This window comes from Lithobates pipiens, unplaced genomic scaffold (genome assembly GCF_037356315.1).
Source record: "Lithobates pipiens isolate NorthernLeopardFrog02 unplaced genomic scaffold, aLitPip1_a1.2 Scaffold_18, whole genome shotgun sequence".
Lineage (NCBI taxonomy): Eukaryota > Metazoa > Chordata > Amphibia > Anura > Ranidae > Lithobates > Lithobates pipiens.
In genome coordinates, this window is record NW_027507758.1 from 370,190,455 (window position 1) to 370,209,548 (window position 19,094).

A 19,094-nucleotide genomic window follows, 5' to 3' on the forward strand; every position below is an offset into this window, starting at 1 on the left:
TGGGTCTCCTTTTTTTTTTTTTATACAGTGGTTGGAGCAAATGTTTGGAGAATTGTGAATATAAAGCAAAAAGGGGAAAACGCCACGCTCCTTACCAAAATAATAAAAAAAATTGTGACACAAACCAGCAGCTAACATACAAACAAACCAAGTCCAAATAACATGTGACAAAAAATGTAGCGCTGAAATATCTAAAATATAACAAATATAAATCTCACTTAAACCCTATTAAATCAATAATATAAGGACCTACTAAAGGACAGCACACACATAAATGTCATGCTACCTAGTAGGAGAAAAAATCTATATGTAAACTAGTGCAAAAAGTCCAACTAAACACGATGGTAAGTGCAATAAATCCAGATATTCCGTTGACTCAAGCCGTGGACAGCCTTCAGACAATAACCAAGATTTTGCAGAAAAAGGTGGGTACTCTTACCGGAGGTGATGGACACAAAGTACTCTACAGTAAATGTGTCATACAGGCTTATGTGCGTCACAAATGATTCATATACGCTGGATCATAGGTCACCATCAGAACAGCCAGGTATCCTCTGTTAGCCAACCTCAGGATCGATGAGTCAAGGTATGGGATTCCACAGGACACAAGGAATTCCTCGATGTATCTCGGAGGTTCCAGTGTGAAGTTGCTCCAAGCGGTTTCACCGTAGACCAAAAAATATAAACACAATGCCTCGCATAGTGTAATTCCACCGTTTGAAGGTTTATTTATAGAAAACAATTAACATAAAAAATGACATCCATGAATCACGTGATCCAGTAAAAAGTGAATAAAAAGCAATATGGGGAGCAGGAAACGCTAGCCTGATGCATTTCGACCTCTAAGTCGTCTACTGGGGCATTACCTGTCCCCCCACATTGCTATAATATAGTGCCTTGCGAAAGTATTCGGCCCCCTTGAACTTTTCAACCTTTTGCCACATTTCAGGCTTCAAACATAATGATATAACATTTTTATTTTTTTGTGAAGAATCACCAACAAGTGGGACACAATTGTGAAGTGGAACGAAATCTATTGGATTTTTGAAACTTTTTTAACTAATAAAAAAAAATGAAAAGTGGGGCGTGCAAAATTATTCGGCCCCCTTGCGTTTAATACTTTTTGTAGAGCCACCTTTTGCTGCGATTACAGCTGCAAGTCGCTTGGGGTATGTCTCTATCAGTTTTGCACATAGAGACTGAAATTCTTGCCCATTCTTCCTTGCAAAACAGCTCGAGCTCAGTGAGGTTGGATGGAGAGCGTTTGTGAACAGCAGTTTTCAGCTCTTTCCACAGATTCTCGATTGGATTCAGGTCTGGACTTTGACTTGGTCATTCTAACACCTGGATACGTTTATTTGTGAACCATTCCTTTGTAGATTTTGCTGTATGTTTGGGATCATTGTCTTGTTGGAAGATAAATCTCCGTCCCAGTTTCAGGTCTTTTGCAGACTCCAACAGGTTTTCATCCAGAATGGTCCTGTATTTGGCTGCATCCATCTTCCCCTCAATTTTAATAATCTTCCCTGTCCCTGCTGAAGAAAAGCAGGCCCAAACCATGATGCTGCCACCACCATGTTTGACAGTGGGGATGGTGTGTTGAGGGTGATGAGCTGTGTTGCTTTTACGCCAAACATATCGTTTTGCATTGTGGGCAAAAAGTTCGATTTTGGTTTCATCTGACCAGAGCACCTTCTTCCACATGTTTGGTGTGTCTCCCAGGTGGCTTGTGGCAAACTTCAGACAAGACTTTTTATGGATATCTTTGAGAAATGGCTTTCTTCTTGTCACTCTTCCATAAAGGCCAGATTTGTGCAGTGTACGACTGATTGTTGTCCTATGGAAAGACTCTCCCACCTCAGCTGTAGTTCTCTGCAGTTCATCCAGAGTGATCATGAGCCTCTTGGCTGCATCTCTGATCAGTCTTCTCCTTGTCTGAGCTGAAAGTTTAGAGGGACGACCAGGTCTTGGTAGATTTGCAGTGGTCTGATACTCCCATTTCAAAATGATCACTTGCACAGTGCTCCTTGGGATGTTTAACGCTTGGGAAATCTTTTTGTATCCAAATACGGCTTTAAACTTCTCCAACAGTATTACGGGCCTGCCTGGTGTGTTCCTTGGTCTTCCTGATGCTCTCTGTGCTTTCAACAGAACCCTGAGACTATCACAGAGCAGGTTCATTTATACAGAGACTTGATTACACACAGGTGGATTCTATTTATCACCATCAGTCATTTAGGACAACATTGGATCATTCAGAGATCCTCGCTGAACTTCTGGAGTGAGTTTGCTGCACTGAAAGTAAAGGGGCCGAATAATTTTGCACGCACCACTTTTCAGTTTTTTTATTTGCTAAAAAAGTTTAAATTATCCAATAGATTTTGTTCCACTTCACAATTGTGTCCCACTTGTTGGTGATTCTTCACAAAAAATTTAAATTTTATATCTTTATGTTTGAAGCCTGAAATGTGGCAAAAGGTTGAAAAGTTCAAGGGGGCCGAATACTTTCGCAAGGCACTGTGTGTGTGTGTGTGTGTGTGTGTGTGTGTGTGTGTATATATGTATATATGTATGTGTGTGTATGTATGTAGAGAGAGAGAGAGAATCTCTCAACTTAATTAGAGAATGACTTACACCTGGAATGGAACACCTCCTCCAACTTCTCCTCCATTAACCACAATGTGTATACGCCCAACATTATGGTTATTATTCGCAATGATGCCCCTTTATCCAGCATCATACTCCCCTTGCAACAATGAGACTCCATCCGTTTCTATGCAAGGAACATAAAAAATTAACCAATCGAATGTAAAATGATGGCACGGAATTTTAAAAATGGCGGCCGCACGTGCGTTCCACCGATATTAATAAAAACCGGAAGTGCCAAGGAATTTGTAAATCAGTGAAAAATTTGATGTTCAAAACACATCATTACTATAAATAACAGATATCCACGCGAATATAATTAATCTTGCATGCAGTGCGTCATCTAAATTGGACAAAAAGAGTGCATAATCCTTCTATTATGCCCACTAGAGAATCGCAACCAGCCTCCCTTCCACTGGCCTGTGTTTCAGGGGAAAGGAAGCAGACCATTGTTTGCACTCCAAACCTCTATTTGAAACCGGAAGTGGACCTGCGCCACCTCCGGTTATCACATTAGCGCGAGCGTTCACAAGGGAGGAACGCAAACCTTATGTTTGCGTTCCAAGCCTCTACTTGAAACTGGAAGTGGTCATACGCCACTTCCGGTTATCGTGTTTCCGCCGAGAGTGGTTAAAGAGGAATTAGTAAACAAACCAAACCTCGTTAACACACCAGAAATGGTCAAAGAAACTATAGGGTCTTTATGAGTAACCAAATACCTAATACAAACCCAAAAACCTGATCGAAGAATGGGCATAGTGCCTAAATAAAAGTAATTAAAAAAAAAAAAAGGAGACGGTAAAAAATTAGTAAAAAATTTAGAAAAAAAAATGAAAAAAAGTGTCCTGCAGAACCTACAAAACACCACCGCTGAAAAGGCGAAAAAATTGAGTTCATACTGAAACCAATATACAATTCCACCTAAAGCGGCACTCCAACTCCACAAAGTCTACATTTGTTTTTAGTGGATCAAAAGAAAAATGTTACTTTCATATTGATCCACTTTACATTTAAAAAATCGTAGGTATTAGTACCCGTAAAGTATTTGGACGTCGCAACGTGACACCTTTAACCTGAAATAAGCTGAAATATATCAACCCTTACTCAAGAGGACTACACTATTAATACCATAAAGTATTTAAACGTCGCAACTGTGACATTTTTAACCCAAAATAAGCTGGAATATATCAACCCTTACTCAAAAAGACTACACGGGCAACAACTAAGAGTCGAGGTGCCACTCACCCCCGGTCAATGAAACTATTGATATCCCAATCAATGTTCATGCCATGGGGCGAGTAGCACCTCAGCTCATAAATCCAATACGTTTCCAAACGGGAAACGCCCCTAATCCTAGGTTCACCCCGCCAGTGAGGGACAAATTTGTCAATCACTTGGAATAACGTGCCTTTAGGATCTCTATCGTGGCAGTCTAATGGCGGTGGACAGTATGCTTGTCACAGCCATTCTTAATTTTGCCAATATGTTCATTGACACGCACGGGAAAAGTCCTCTTCGTGCGGCCAACATATTGTTTGTTGCATGGACATGTGATCAAATATACTATATATTTGGTCGCACATGTTGTAAAGTGTCATTTTGTATGTCCGTGCTGTCACACTAGATACAAAAGTGTCGGTTTTACGTCTTATGATGTTGTGCGCACACACATTACACTTTTTACAAGGGAAAAGGCCTTTACAGTTAAAGAAGAGTGTTGGTTTAGTTGGAGGATCTACCGTATTGGGAGCAATTTCCCCCCTTACAGACCGAGCTCCCCTAAAAGTAATAGCTGCCCTATCATCGCATAACACTTTCCAGTGCCTATTAAGTATCTTTCCAATTTCTTTGTGTTGGATAGAGAAGGTCGTAAAAAAAACCCATCTAAAGTGGTCTTCTTTGGTTCGCGGTTTGTCTGACAACAAAGACCTCCTATCCATAAGTTGTACTGCCTGAATATCTCTATCCAAGGTGTTAGATCTGTACCCTTTCTCCAAATATCTTTGTTTCAATACAGGGGACTGGGCAACAAAATCCTCCATTCTCGAACAATTACGTCTAAAGGCCCGTACAAACGGTCGGACTTTTTGACAACAAACATGCAAATTAGCTGTTTTGGAGCAACATCCGACTGTGTGTACGCTCCATCGGACAAACTTTTTCTGTTTTCATCGGACTTTTGTTGGCTGTGCGAACGGACAAACTTTCTGGCAACAAAAGTCCGATGGAGCAAAGTCCGACCGTGTGTACGCAAAAGCATCGGACTTTTGTACAAGGTACAACACGCATCCTCAGAACCAATGCAAAAGATCAGACTACAATACAGAAGTTCACCAAAGGTGGCGCTGGAGTCATTGAACGTCCTCTTTTGAAGCGGCGTCAGTACGTTGTGACATCATTACATTCGTGTTTGTTGTCAAAAAGTCCGACCGTGTGTATGCAATGCAAACTTGTGGACCACGCCCTTTGTACAAAAGTCCACGGGAAAGTTTGTACAAAGTCCGATCGTGTGTATGGGGCTTTAGACTCATAAATTGTCCCTTGGGAACAGATCTTAACCATTGGTAGTGGTGACAGCTATCGACCGGAATGTAACCATTCCGGTCGGTAGTCTTAAAATGGGTACGTGAGACTAATTCATGATTGATAACTGAAATCTCGAGATCTAAAAAATTTATGGAGCTAACACTTGCCTCAAAGGTAAGGATAATACCTCTACTATTGGTATTTAATTCCGTCATGAATGACTGTAATGACACATGGTCCCCTTTCCACAGGAGGAGGATGTCGTCTATGAACCTGGCCCATAGGACCAATTCAGGTCGCGCATGAGCATAGATGACATCCTCCTCCCATTGGGCCATAAATAAATTGGCTAAACTGGGGCCATATTTAGCCCCCATAGCCACTCCCTTAATTTGGGAGTAAAAAACGTTCTGGAAGCAAAAATAATTATGTTCCGTTGCAAATTTTAACAGGTCCATAATATAGTTCTTATGTATAGGGGGTAAAGGGGAACCTTTGTTCAAAAAGTGTTCAACTGCAATCAGACCCAGATCCAAAGGGATCGATGTATATAGGGCTGATACATCAGCCGTCACTAGAAGGAGATTATCTTGGTATTCCACACCCTCAAGTAACCTGATGGTATCTCTTGTATCCTTAAGATAGGAGGGTATGGTCTTAACCAAAGGTTGCAAATAAAAGTCGATGTATTTGCCGATCCTTGCTGTGACAGAATCTATACCGCTTACTATCGGTCGTCCTGGGGGGTTAATTGGATTTTTATGTACTTTTGGAAGATAGTATATCACAGGAATTCTTGGAGCTGTCGGGACCAAGAAGTCATGCTCTTTCTTATTCAAAATCTTAAGTGAAAGGCCCTCATCAACTAAAGATTTGAGAGCTGTTTTGTAAACAGTTGTGTGGTCGCTTGGAAGAACCCTGTAGGTAGTGCGATCTTCCAACAATTTTTCATCTGAGTGACATAGTCAGCCTTGTCTAAAACTACTATGCCCCCACCTTTTATCTGCTGGTCGAACAATAAGGTCCTTTCTGTCACAGAGGGATTTTAGCCAGCTACAATCGATGGGTCCTGATGGACACGTTTTTTCGGCAGTGCACTTAAATCTCGAAGGACCAGATTTTTAAAAACGCTAATGGAATGGGAGGAGGTGTTCGGTGGGTTAAAAAGAGACTGGTTGGAAAGGCCAGAGTGCTGGGACCCATCCTGTCAGATAGGACGGGTATTACTTTTAGGGGAGCTCAGTCTGTAAGGGGGGAAATTGCTCCCAATACAGTAGATCCTCCAACTAAACCAACACTCTTCTTTAACTGTAAAGGCTTTTTCCCTTGTAAAAAGTGTAATGTGTGTGCGCACAACATCATAAGGCGTAAAACCGACACTTTTGTATCTAGTGTGACAGCACGGACATACAAAAAGAGACACTTTACAACATGTGCGACCAAATATATAGTATATTTGATCACATGTCCATGCAACAAACAATATGTTGGCCGCACGAAGAGGACTTTTTCCGTGCGTGTCAATGAACATATTGGCAAAATTAAGAATGGCTGTGACAAGCATGCTGTCCCCCGCCATTATTTAGAGTGCCACGATAGAGATCCTAAAGGCACGTTATTCCAAGTGATTGACAAATTTTGTCCCTCACTGGCGGGGTGAACCTAGGATTAGGGGCGTTTCCCGTTTGGAAACGTATTTGATTTATGAGCTGAGGTGCTACTCGCCCCATGGCATGAACATTGATTGGGATATCAATAGTTTCATTGACCGGGGGTGAGTGGCACCTCGACACTTAGTTGTTGCTCGTGTAGTCTTTGTGAGTATGGGTTTATAAATTCCAGCTTATTTTGGGTTAAAAATTTCACAGTTGCCACATTTAAATACTTTATGGTATTAATAGTGTAGTCCTCTTGAGTAAGGGTTGATATATTTCAGCTTATTTTAGGTTAAAGGTGTCACCGTTGCGACGTCCAAATACTTTACGGTACTAATACTTATGATTTTTTGAATGTAAAGTGGATCAATATGAAAGTAAATTTTTCTTTTGATCCACTAAAAACAAATGTAGACTTTGTGGAGTTGGAGTGCCGCTTTAGGTGGAATTGTATATTGGTTTCAGTATGAACTCAATTTTTTCGCCTTTTCAGCGGTGGTGTTTTGTAGGTTCTGCAGGACACTTTTTTTTTTTTTTTCATTTTTTTTTTCTAAATTTTTTTACTAATTTTTTACCGTCTCCTTCTTCCTTTTTTTTTTTTTTTTCTTTTTTTAATTACTTTTATTTAGGCACTATGCCCATTCTTCAATCAGGTTTTTGGGTTTGTATTAGGTATTTGGTTACTCATAAAGACCCTATAGGTTCTTTGACCATTTCTGATGTGTTAACGAGGTTTGGTTTGTTTACTGATTCCTCTTTAACCACTCTCGGCAGAAACACGATAACCGGAAGTGGCGTATGACCACTTCCAGTTTCAAGTAGAGGCTTGGAACGCAAACATAAGGTTTGCGTTCCTCCCTTGTGAACGCTCGCGCTAATGTGATAACCAGAGGTGGCGCAGGTCCACTTCCGGTTTCAAATAGAGGTTTGGAGTGCAAACAATGGTCTGCTTCCTTTCCCCTGAAACGCACGCCAGCGGAAGGGAGGCTGGTTGCGATTCTCTAGTGGGCATAATAGAAGGATTATGCACTCTTTTTGTCCAATTTAGATGACGCACTGCATGCAAGATTAATTATATTCGCGTGGATATCTGTTATTTATAGTAATGATGTGTTTTGAACATCAAATTTTTCACTGATTTACAAATTCCTTGGCACTTCCGGTTTTTATTAATATCGGAATTCTTGGATGTCATTTTTTATGTTAATTGTTTTTTTATAGATAAACCTTCAAACGGTGGAATTACACTATGCGAGGCATTGTGTTTATATTTTTTGGTCTTCGGTGAAACCGTTTGGAGCAACTTCACACTGGAACCTCCGAGATACAGCGAGGAATTCCTTGTGTCCTGTGGAATCCCATACCTTGACTCCTCGATCCTGAGGTTGGCTAACTGAGAGGATACCTGGCTGTTCTGATGATGACCTATGATCCAGCGTACATGAATCATTTGTGACGCACATAAGCCTGTATGACACATTTACTGTAGAGTACTTTGTGTCCATCACCTCCGGTAAGAGTACCCACCTTTTTCTGCAAAATCTTGGTTATTGTCTGAAGGCTGTCCACGGCTTGAGTCAACGGAATATCTGGATTTATTGCACTTATCATGTTTAGTTGGACTTTTTTGCACTTGTTTACATATAGATTTTTCTCCTACTAGGTAGCATGACATTTATGTGTGTGCTGTCCTTTAGTAGGTCCTTATATTATTGATTTAATAGGGTTTAAGTGAGATTTATATTTGTTATATTTTAGATATTTCAGCGCTACATTTTCTGTTACGTTTGGAGAATTGTGCTTTTAGCTGTGATGACTTATTGCCAACATCTAAACATTTGTTTCACGTGGGACTGATGCCCATACAGATGCGTAGAGCCTTTGGCTGCATGGCAGGGACATGATGCCATATCCAAGTGCATCTGACCTTGTTAACCTTTTGAGAAAAGTCTTTCCTTTGGTCCTGCTGTTGACACCGTGATTAGCAAGAGTTGCCTGAGTGTGCTCCCATCTCAACACAAGAAGTCTGTGGGATCAGAGGAATCCCGCCCGATCTACTTTGACAGTGAGTACTCATCGGCTGTGAGAGCCCACTCAGCCCATAAGGCTCGAAGTCAGGACGCTTAGACTTCACTTCCTGCATGAAGCTGTTCGACCTAAATCCTTGCTTAAAAAGTATCCAACTTTTGTATGATTGCACCCTTTGTTATTCGTCACTAAATTTCCCTCTTCTTCCCCTTCTGGGGTCTGTAGGTTGTTAAGGGAACAGCCTCTTAACATAGTCTTCTGTTCTGTTGTTGGCTCTTGCTCTTTTCAACCTCCCCGTCTAAGGTGGGGAGCCTTGGCCTAGGATGAGACATCCAGCTGGTCACTGTGGACCATAAAGTCCCTGGCTTGTCCCTTTGGGTGAAAGGGTGGTCTCTGTTACCTGTCCGAAGGGGACCCCTCTTACCAGGGTCTCCTTTTTACCCAGGGCTTAAGTCTGTTTCCCCAGAACAATCTCCCTTTCAAAAAATCTCTTGATAAGTCAGTTTCCTGAGTTGGACTCCCATAGACATCACCAAGATGTTGCAGAACCTTCATCCACAGAAAGGTTTGCAAATCCTCCTTGGGACAGTATCAGTGACCTGGTCCCTTTGCTGGATAACTCTGATAGTATTCTTCTCAACTGTAGTGTCTTCCTTGGAAACAATGCTTTGACATCTGCCTCTCCTCACCCAGTGGTCTTCACATTGAGGGTAGAGGTTTTTGCATCTGGGTCCCCTAATTTCCTGCATGATAGGCAGGAGTCATCACTGGAGGGCTCAGTGCACTCTTTGTCATCAGACAGGATATGATATATTCCTGCTGAAGGTAGCTTCTGTTGAGAAACGAGTACATCAAGAGTTCTGCCTGGGACCTGATTATTTTAAGATAAGTCCTCCATCTGTGCCTGTTCCAACTTATGTCAAGCAGGGATGCCCAAACGCTGATCGAAAGTCCCCGCTGAAGTGGGTGAATTTCAATCTGTATATGGCCAGCTTGAGAAGGGACTTCTCCTATCACTTTGGAGACATCAACTTTTACTTTACACTGTATCTCTGGGACAGGAGGTGAACAAAAATCTGTGACAGAACAGAGAAAAAACTGACACATTACCTATACACTACAACAAAAATCCCAAGTGTTTACACCCATCACATGAATGCCAACATCCCTAAATAGGTCTCGAAGTAAGAAACTGGCCTGGGTGGAACTTTATAGGCAGTCCACGTATTGAAATAAATATGGGGCATGGCTTGGACATAACAGATCTCCCAGAGCTCCTCAGCAGCTAAAACTGCCTGATCGGCGGATATTTGGACCCCAGCGGTATGGCCCAGCAGGGGAGAGCCTCCTCAAGAAATAGGGGACCCTCGCGGCATCGGCTCCATAGGAGCATATTTCGGAGGCGGAGGGCAGCCGTGTGGCAGGACACCTAAAATGGTGGTCAGGAATGGGCCGCGGGATGGACGCTGCAGCGGTGACACAAGCACAGCCACAACCTGCTTCGTCCTCCATCCAAACTCCACAAACTGTAAGAGACATTGCCCCCCCCCCCCTGAATCCCCAGGCTCCTCGGGCCTCACTAGATCAGGGATCAGATGTCTCGGAGCTGGTGGAGGACAGGGATCTAAAGCAGCACATATGGTCTCTCCCTACCAGAGAAGACCTGGACTGTTTTGCCACCAGGGTTGAAAAGGCCTTTAAACAGGACATAGAGCAGCTGAAAACTGACACTACTCAGCTAGGCAACAGGCTAGAGACACTAGACTGCGGAGGAAGCATTGCCAGCCATCACCCAGCTCAGGGACAAGTGCGCAGCCCAAGACCACCAAATAGAGACTCTAATCTCACAGCTTGATGATTATGAGAACTGCAGCCTCAGGTCCAATATAAGCATAATGGGGTTACCAGAGGCAACCGGAGCTAAGGACATTGTCCCCACACTGCAAGACATATTCAAGGAACTCCTAGGCATCCTCTCTAAAGAAGCAGTTGAAATTGATAGGGCACACAGGGCCCTTTGACCTCCCCCCCCACCCCCCCACAAGATGCAGACTATCCACGCGATTTAATCTCCAAACTGCACAAATACACAGTTAAAGATCAATTAATGCTGGTTATGTGCAAACGACCCCACTTTAATTTCTATCAGGACGTGTCCCAAAGCACTCTGATGCAGTGCAGAGCATTAAAACCCCTCCTGGAATCCCTGTGCATAGCAGGCATCACCTACAGGTGGGGGTTCCCTTTCAGCCTCCATGCAGGAAGAGATGGCTCTACCACTCTGCACACTAAAGATGACCTCCCTCGTTTCCTGTCACAGCTGAACCTGGAACCTGTAGATTTTCCCCACTGGATGTTCTTCATGGATATCTGAACGGTACCAGCAGGTCTGATTCAACCGGAACTCACGGAACCACAAACGTTCTACAACTGCGAGGCAGGAATCCATCGCAGGGGACTGAAAGGCCCATATGCATCACCACATCCTCAGGGAAACACCTGTGACAGCCTCTAGACTTGCCCACTGACTAAAAAATGGTATCCTCAGATAGGCAAGCACCAGTAATGTGCAACCCAGATACCCCATCTGAAGCCCCCTTTTTTGTTTTTTTTGCCTCTTTTAGCTTGCTACAACATATGCAAAAAAGGCAAATAGCCAATAAGGCTATTAGTTACAGGACATCACCGTTCCAGTGCATTTTTAGGCACCCTGGTTTCTTTAGGACCTTGCCAAACATTAACCCCCCCCCCCCCCCCCCGGGCAACTACCGCTTTTGCTTCTGTGGGGAGCAGGATCTTCCTGGCTTTCCATGTACGATCAGGACTCCCACGTAGGTCTACCTGTATTGGGTGTTAGCCCAAATATGGGCACTTTACCACACTCGGGTGACTCCCCTATATTTGGGGAGATACAGGAGTTGGGCAAACAGTTCAGGGTAAAACCACTTATGGCCTATGAGGCTCTAGTGGACCCACACTATAAGATGTTTTGTTTATTTTAGGTTATGCTAATTCTCTCTTCCCCTCTCTTATCTCCCCCTCCTTTGTCTCTCCATTTCCCATCTTACCTCTTTTTTTTCTTAGAAAGTGGAACCGCACTTGCTCTCACCGGACTTCACAGATTTGGGATGGTCGCCTGGACAACCCCCTCTGATGCAACATGGCTACAATTAAGGTAGTGTCATATAATGTACATGGCATGTGCTCCCCTAACAAATGGGACAGGTTGTGGCTAGAATTGAGAAGACTGGGGGCACAGGTGCTGTTTTTGCAGGAAAAATGGCCATAGCGATACATAAAAACTGCCAATTTCAACCCTCTGATCATAGAGTAGGTTCCCAGGGACGCTACGTGTTCCTGAAGGGCACCATAATGGGACAAACATACACATTTGCTACACTATACGCTCCTAATGTTCAACAACTCGCATTCATTGACCAAACCCTCTCCAAGCTGGCAGACTTTTGGGAGGGTAGAATAATCCTAGGAGGGGATTTCAACGTCAGCCCTGACCCTGAGATAGACACCTCAGCGAGCAGATCAGCACATTCCCACACCTTCTTGCGACATTTCCAGAAGACTCTCCAGGGGAATACCTTGGTGGACTGCTGGAGAGCACTGCATGCCTCTGAGAGGGACTATAACTACTATTCTAGTGTCCGCAAGGTGTACACTAGAATTGACCTGTTACTGGTGGATCAGGGTACCCTGGATTTATTACTGGGGGTGACCATAGACCAGATCACGATTTCTTACCATGCACCAGTGACACTCTCACTAACCCAAGCCCTAGCTAAAGCAAGGACCTGGAAACTAAATGAGAATCTGCTGGACAACCTGGGGGTTGTGGCAGGGATACAGGAGACTCATTACTTAACAGAAAATGCCAACGGGGAGGTCAGTGATGGCATTCTATGGGAAGGTCACAAAGCAGTTGTCTGTGGCACCCTTATTGCCTTGGGAACTAAACGTAAAAAGGAGAGGCAGGTAGACTCCCAGAGAGTACTGCAGGCATTACAAAGTGCTGAGCTCAGCCATAAACGAATTTCGGACCCCGAGGAGTTCCGACGCTGGAGTGAGCTAAGACATCTTTTCTCAAAATTACTAGACCGCAAAATAAACCATAAACTACATGGCCCATACCTACTACGAACATGACAACAAATGTGGCAGGCTATTGGCCCAAACTCTCTGTTTAAAAAAAAATAGACTCCTAGCACATGTGCATAAATTACAGAACACCAGCTCACCACGCAACAAAAACAGTATCTATGTTTCGTGACTATTATGCGACCTTGTACAATCTGGACTCTGCCTCCTCTCCTGCCGATGTAGCTCTTAAATAATCCAGAATAGCAACTTATCTCTCCTCAATAGAACAAGCAACTGATCTAAAACACCCAATTACCACACATGAACTACTGTCCACAATTAAGTCCCTGCCGACTGGCAAATGCCCTGGGCCTGACGGCTTCACCGGGGCCTACTACCTAAAATTGTTTGATACACTACAGGGCCCCCTCTGCACCCTCCTCAACTCCCTAGCAACCAATTTAACACCACCCATGGGAGACTTTGTTGGCGCACATTACAGTGCCCCAAAAAGAGGGAAAAGATCCCACCCAACCGCACAGCTATCGCCCAATTTCCCTGCTAAACACGAACCTAAAAGATTTTCTAAGATTCTCGCCAACCGCTTAAAACATTTACTACCCGAACTGATGCACGCGGACCAGACGGGCTTCATAGTGGGACGGGAGGCTAGGGACAATTCTAATGGAGCCCTCCAGCTTGTCCACTGGGTGCGTACACGCGATCTGATGCCTCCATACCTAATTCTGTCCACGAATGCGGAGAAGGCATTCGATCGCATGGACTGGGACTTCCTCGAACCACAGCGTTCAGGTACTGGTTTGGGCCCACGTATGCTGCAGTGGATTTTGACACTTTGTGTCTCCCACCACCCAGTTTAAAATAAATGGTGACCTCTCTACAACGTTCCCCCATCTGGAATGGCATAGGACAGGGGTGCCCGCTCTCGCCCCTTCTGTTCATGCTGGTCCTAGAACCACTACTACAGAGGGTCAGAGCCAATCCAGACATCAGGTGAGTACAGGCTGCTCCCATGAACACAAACTTTGCTTAGGCAGATGACATATTCCACACGGTGCACCCCCTGGTCTCCTTGCCGAACCTGATGGGAGAACTGACAGCATATGGAGAGTTATCAAATTTCTGGATAAACTACACCAAGTCAGAGATTTTGCCGATCACTGTCCCCCCAACCCTAACAGCCTTCCTAAAGGGATCTTTCCCTTTCACGTGGTCCACACCCTCTATTTAATACCTAGGCGTCCAGCTCATGGTCTGGACTCCCTATATTCACACATCTACATCCCCTTACTCAAAAAGATCTCCCAAGATTTATTAGCGTGGGACAAGACACTTTTTACATGGGTAGGCCGGACGAACATTTTAAAAATGACTGACTATACTGCCCCCCATCTTTTTCCTCTTGCAAATGATACGAATACATATACCAAAGCGCTTCTTTAATGACTTGCGCAGCCTCTTTATTAAGTTTGTGTGGGGCGGCAAGAAGCTACGTCTTGCTATTGCGAAGCTACAGAGATCTAAACTAAAGGGGGGATTGGGCATACCCAACATATCCCAATACTATCAGGTGATTGCTCTACAGCGCATCCTGAATTGGAAGTTCCATACACCCCTTAAGTTTTGGGTTCCAATGGAGAAAATAATGGCAGGCCGGGACCTGTCCCATGCACAGAGGGCTTTCTGACTAGGTCTCCCCATTGACGATACACTCCCTGAAAATATGGGACAGAATGAATGCACGCTTAGCTCTGGCTCCGCGGACATCTCCACTGGAACCAGTGGGCGGATACCCGTGATTTCCTCCAGGTCAACAAATACCGTATATACTCGAGTATAAGCCGAGATTTTCAGCCTCTTTTTTGAGGCTGAAAGTGCCCCCTCGGCTTATACTCGAGTCACCGCTGTCTGACTGCTCGATCAGCGTATCGAGCAGACAGACGGCGGACATTAAAATTCAAAAGCCGCGCCTCCTTCTCCGCCTCCGCCTGTGATAGGCGGAACACTGAATTTCCCAGCAGTCAGTGTTCCGCCTATCACGGACATCCGTTCATTCTCATACTACGGACGAGTATGAGAGGATGTCCGTGATAGGCGGAACACAGGCTGCTGGGAAATTGAGTGTTCCGCCTATCACAGGCGGAGGACGGAGGCGCAGCTTTTGAATCGTAGAATGGCCGCCGAGAAGAGCGGCGATCCATCGGCACGACACGGGACGGAGGAGGCACGGGACGGAGGAGGCACGGGACAGAGGAGGCACGGGACAGAGGAGGCACGGGACAGAGGAGGCTCGGGACAGAGGAGGCTCGGGACGACGGCGGCTCGGGACGGAGGCTTGGGACACAGGTAGGCTGGACACACACACAAGGCTGCACGGACACACACACACACACACACACACACACACACACACACACACACACACACACACACACACACACACACACACACACACACACACACACACACACATGGATGGATGGATACACACACACACACACACAGGGATGGATGGATGGATACACACACACACACACACACACAGGGATGGATGGATGGATGGATACACACACACACACAGGGATGGATGGATGGATGAATACACACACACACACACACACACACACAGGGATGGATGGATACACACACAGGGATGGATGGACGGACACACAGGGATGGATGGATGGACACACAGGGATGGATGGATGGATGGACACACACACAGGGATGGATGGACGGACACACACACAGGGATGGACGGACACACAGGGATGGACAGCCATGTCTCACCCTCGGCTTATACACGAGTCAATAAGTTTTCCAGTTTTTTGGGGGTAAATTGGGGGCCTCGGCTTATATTCGGGTCGGCCTATACTCGAGTATATACGGTAGTCTCATTTGGAACATGGACAAGCGACGGGATTGTTAGTCTGGCAAGATTTACAGAGGGGGGCTCGTTGACACCGCTCTCCACCTTACGAGAACGATATGGCAGCTTCCCTTTTAATTTCTGGAGACACTGCCAGTTAGAGACCTTCATAGCCAAATGCAACAGACAAGCACAGATCAGAAACACACTAACAGAATTTGAAAGTATGTGGGCAACTACAGACCCCTTGCCCCATATGATCTCAGCACTATATGGGATGCTAGAGGCATCAACACCCAGCCCTAAGCACCTGTCAAAGAGTGGGAAAGAGACCTCCAACTTGAATTCACAAAGAAACAGCTCCACCACCTATAACGCCTGACTCACTTGAGTTCAATAGACTCCAAGACCCAAGAAAACAACTATAAAATTGTATCGAGATGGTACAGGTTACCTACTATCCTGGCTAGAATTTTCCCTACTGCTTGCGATAGATGTTGGAGGGGATGTGGAATGAAAGACGCATTCCTCCACATTTTGGTGGGAGTGCCCTGTGCTGACAACGTTTTGAGCTATGGTATGCAAACACATTTCAGACTGCCTGGGCATAGATATGCGGGCTCTGCCAAAACGCTTTCTGCTTCACGTCCCTCCCATGCCCCTGTCTCGATCTAAACAAAGTGCTCTCCCCCACCTCCTCAATGCAGCAAAATGCCCAATACCAATACACTGTAAGAGCTGGCACATTCCAAGCGAGACTGACTGGTTGAGGAAGGTGGGGGAGATCATGGAAGCAGAGAGTTGGCTCGCCACTTGCAGGGATACCCGCAAGAGATTTGACCTTACATGGACAGCCTGGAGAGCCCATGTACAAGACACAACTATGGTCTCATCTAGTCTAGATGTAGCACTACTTGCTCTAGCAGATCTTTCCATTGGGAGCCGTGTCCAGGCGAACCATCCCTCAACATCTACAGGTTCTACTTAAAGTGGACCCATTGCATCAACTAATCCGGTGAGACCCGTCCCACACACTTTCTCCCCCTTCTCTAGCTTTCTTATCCTACTACTCCCCCCCCCCCCCTTTTTTTTTTTTCCCTTCTCTTTTTCTCTTCATTATGATTGTTATGTGTTTTTGCTGTGATACAACTTCAGTGTACCTAATGTCCACCTTTCAAACTACCTAGACGGTCAACAGGTTTCTGACGGACCCAGGTATTCCGAGTTCATTTATGATGTTTACATTATGGGAACCATGTATACAATGACTCTGGATCTACAGCTAATGAAAACCCTACCCCCTTCCATATTTGGAGGGGAGGCCTGTCCATATGGATCGAATATCTGGGACAGGAAGGGTGCCCTTTTGGTTACCACTTGTAGACAAGCCTCCCGATTTAACAAGGTTGTCCACACTTGGACCAGGTTATATGCACCCCATTGTACCCCCCCATCCCCCCCTTCTTTTCCCCCTTATCTCTTCCACTCCCCCCCCCCCCCCCCCCCCCGATTTAATGTAACCCTGTTGTGGAGTCAAAACCATATATCAAGCTGCATATACAGTTCATAATCTATATTGGGTAGAATTCTCCTCCTCCCTTTTTTTTTTTTTTTTTTTTTTCCCCCATGGATAAAAAGGGTGTGTGTGTGTGTGTGTGTGTGTGTGTGTGTGTGTTCCTTCCTCAAATCCCCATGTATTAATTGGTTTTAAGGGAACACTAGTTTATTGAGCCCCTCGCACACTGCGTGTTTAGTCTTGGTGCATAGGACTCTGGCAATTAGTATGGGTGAAGAGCAGCCTGTCAAATTCTCTTGACAGCTGCTGAACAGGGCTAGACTGAGAACCCCGTGGTACTTCTGTTTAGGGTATTATGCACTTTGCGATGAATGCTCAGAACCCTTGGATGCATACTGCCCTAATGGATGTACTGTTGAGTGCACCATTGAGTTAGCAGGCTGCCAGCAGCAGGGCTGGACAGCACACCTGTACCCTCTGGCTAAACACTGGAACCCCATGCACCAGGGTCTGAATGCTCAGTGTGCATAAGGCCTTATGTGTTCAGCACGTAGGCCTGGTTCACCCATCATACAAATTTTGCAAATGTTATCTAAATTGTATTTTACAATAACTGCAGGCCTACATTTGATCTCAAGTGTTTTAGCATTTATTGATGCAGCACTATTTTGGTTTTTTCTTTCTTTAGCTCGTGTTCCCAAAAAAATCTTGAAGTGTAAATCTGTGTCCAGAGAGATAAATTTTGCATCTGAAGAAGAGATGGAGAATTTCCGACTAGAACAGAAAGTTTACTTTAAAGGACAGTGTTTAGAAGGTATGATTGAACTAAATGAAGTTCATGCTGTTCTCAAAAATATTAATCTTTTTAAAGTCAGCAAGGCTCACATTCATACTATGGGTATCAGCACCCATCAGAATGAGGCCTCACGAAATGCATTGATCATTAATTGCATTTTGTGTACAGTGAATTTAAGTTAGAACCCTGGCACTACATTTAATCTTCTTCTTTTTATAAGATAATATGTGATCGCTTTATTTTGTTGGTGTTTTTCTTGTTTTTTATATATATATATAATATGGGGCGGGGGATTTAAAAAAAAAAAAAAAAAAATTCTCTTTCTCACTAATATACAACAGCAAATTAAAGTGAGTATGAAAACCCTGGAAATGGCCCCTTTTTGGAAAGTAGACGCCTCAAGATGATCTGACGCCCCTACCCCCCCCCCCCCACACACACAAATGTTTTGGAAATGTAGAAACATGTCGGATTTCTAGGGGTTAAAACTTAGCGCTAGGTGCATTAAATGTACAGGTAATACACAGAGATCAGGAGGAGAGGGATTGGTATACAGGTCAGAATAGTTGGAACTGACTGTAGAGGGGTGGATATTATTATTTTAACTGTACACAGTACTTTATTGCACTGGTGGTCAGGATGTTTTCTTCCTCTCATACACCATGTAGTGTATGAGATCGAACCGTGCTATCTGATTGTCAGGTCACCTGAGACCAGATGACAGATTCACTCCGTAGGAGTCAGAAGTGCACCGCTAAGATAGTGGACCCTATGACTGACTGCTGTGGATAGTACCCAGGGAGGTTCAGGAAGCAGGTCTACTGGATCACTAACACAGATCCCAGTGGGAGCTAGAGCATAGATTCCCCAGAGTGCGGAGTCTTAGCCCTTGTACACACGGTCGGAGAATCTGTCGGAATGAGTCTTATCGGACCGTGTCGTCAG

The 19,094-nt window shown here is 44.6% G+C and overlaps 1 protein-coding gene across 4 annotated transcripts in view; it reads left to right on the forward strand.

Annotated features, from left to right (window-relative positions):
• The window catches only part of PDE6D (phosphodiesterase 6D), a 131,857-nt gene that overhangs the window by 71,597 nt on the left and 41,166 nt on the right, over window positions 1–19,094 (forward strand). For all 4 annotated transcript variants that reach the window (XR_013276799.1, XM_077487668.1, XM_077487670.1 and 1 more), the window contains exon 3: window positions 18,042–18,167. Coding sequence is in view for 3 of the 4 variants with exons in the window: in XM_077487668.1 (XP_077343794.1) it covers window positions 18,042–18,167 (126 nt within the window). In the remaining variant the exon portion in view is untranslated. The remainder of the gene's footprint in view (window positions 1–18,041; window positions 18,168–19,094) is intronic.